This window comes from Coregonus lavaretus (genome assembly GCF_964263955.1).
Source record: "Coregonus lavaretus genome assembly, chromosome: 28".
Classification (NCBI taxonomy): Eukaryota; Metazoa; Chordata; class Actinopteri; order Salmoniformes; family Salmonidae; genus Coregonus; species Coregonus lavaretus.
The window spans coordinates 38671328-38672509 of NC_140015.1; the positions used below are offsets into that span (position 1 = coordinate 38671328).

General features: G+C 51.9%; 1 protein-coding gene across 1 annotated transcript; it reads right to left on the reverse strand.

The window, feature by feature from the left end:
- Positions 1 to 227: 227 nt before the first annotated feature.
- On the reverse strand, positions 228 to 929 carry LOC311103260 (RING finger protein 222-like; the record flags this gene model as incomplete). The annotated part of the gene is made up of 1 exon (XM_084144794.1): positions 228 to 929. The coding sequence occupies one exon, from the start codon at positions 927 to 929 to the stop codon at positions 228 to 230; it is 702 nt and encodes a 233-aa protein (XP_084000920.1).
- Between the last annotated feature and the right edge of the window lie 253 nt (positions 930 to 1182).

Consider the following 1182-nt stretch of genomic DNA (forward strand, 5'->3'; position numbering starts at 1 on the left):
GGAAGGCACCGTACCAGTTCAGACTATATGGCACTACCATAGATAATGACAGAATGGACAACGTGACATGGTTCAATTCATTAAGTGCAATAAATTGTCTTTATGAGAGCATGAGTGAAGAGAAAAGTAGACCATGCAATAACAAGCCATAGGTAATCTATCAGGTAGTGCGTAATGACGCACCACGCATAGCTATGCTAGAGCCATATGGCTCTGGGCTTAGTGGGCTATGCCAATAGAATCCAAGGAAGTGTGGCAACTACCATTGCCATCAATGTGAATATCACAAGCAGAATGACCAAGCAACGTGCCGTTGTGCAAATCCTGATGCGCCGTGTCCTGCGGTTGGGTTGGGGGACAACAGGCATAGTGTCCATGCTAACCGCATCTTCATCAGCCATGGGTCGGCCCTGGGCACTGATTATGAAAATCTGACAGTTTCTGTGGTCGGGACTGATCAGTGATAGCGTCTGTTGACTCCTGCATCTCTCTGAAATCCACCTAAAGCGTCGCACAATCCAGTTTAGTCCACTTGAATCAGACGGTGAGCTACTTTGCCCTGACGCGCGTCGTGCGCCATGGTGATGTGGTGGGTTACTAGGTACTGGTGGAGGGACAGGAACAGGGACCTTCAAGGTCTGCCCGCCTACTTCCTCTGCCTCTTTCCCCGGGGCGAGAGGAACCCCGACCTCCTGTTGCTTCTTGATGAAAGTCAGGTGTCGGCAGACGGGACAGATGATGGTGTCTCTGATGACGCCGTCCCTGTTGATACTGACCAAGGTTTTGACCAGACAGTCGTGGCAGAAAACGTGTCCGCAGCTCAGGGTCCTCTCCGTGCCGGAGAGACTATCATAACACACGGGACACTCTGAGTCCTCCAGGCTCTGCGAGTCCCCTTCCTCCGTTTGGTGTCCGTCGAATGGTGCCATGCTCGACCCTCTACGCGCAGCCTGGCAGTGCTATCCACACCAGTGGTGCTCCATGGATTCACCAATAATCCTAATAACAGCTGTTAGCGACACCTCGGGATTTGACTATAGTTCCAACAGCGAGAATAAAGCTGATTTCAGTAGGCTAGGATCCCGAACCTACCTGCCTGAAGGTCTGTTGCACTGACTGAGTGAAACCAAAACACGTGCCACTCCTCCCCTACAGGGCAGTGTCTCCCTCTCAGGGACAGCT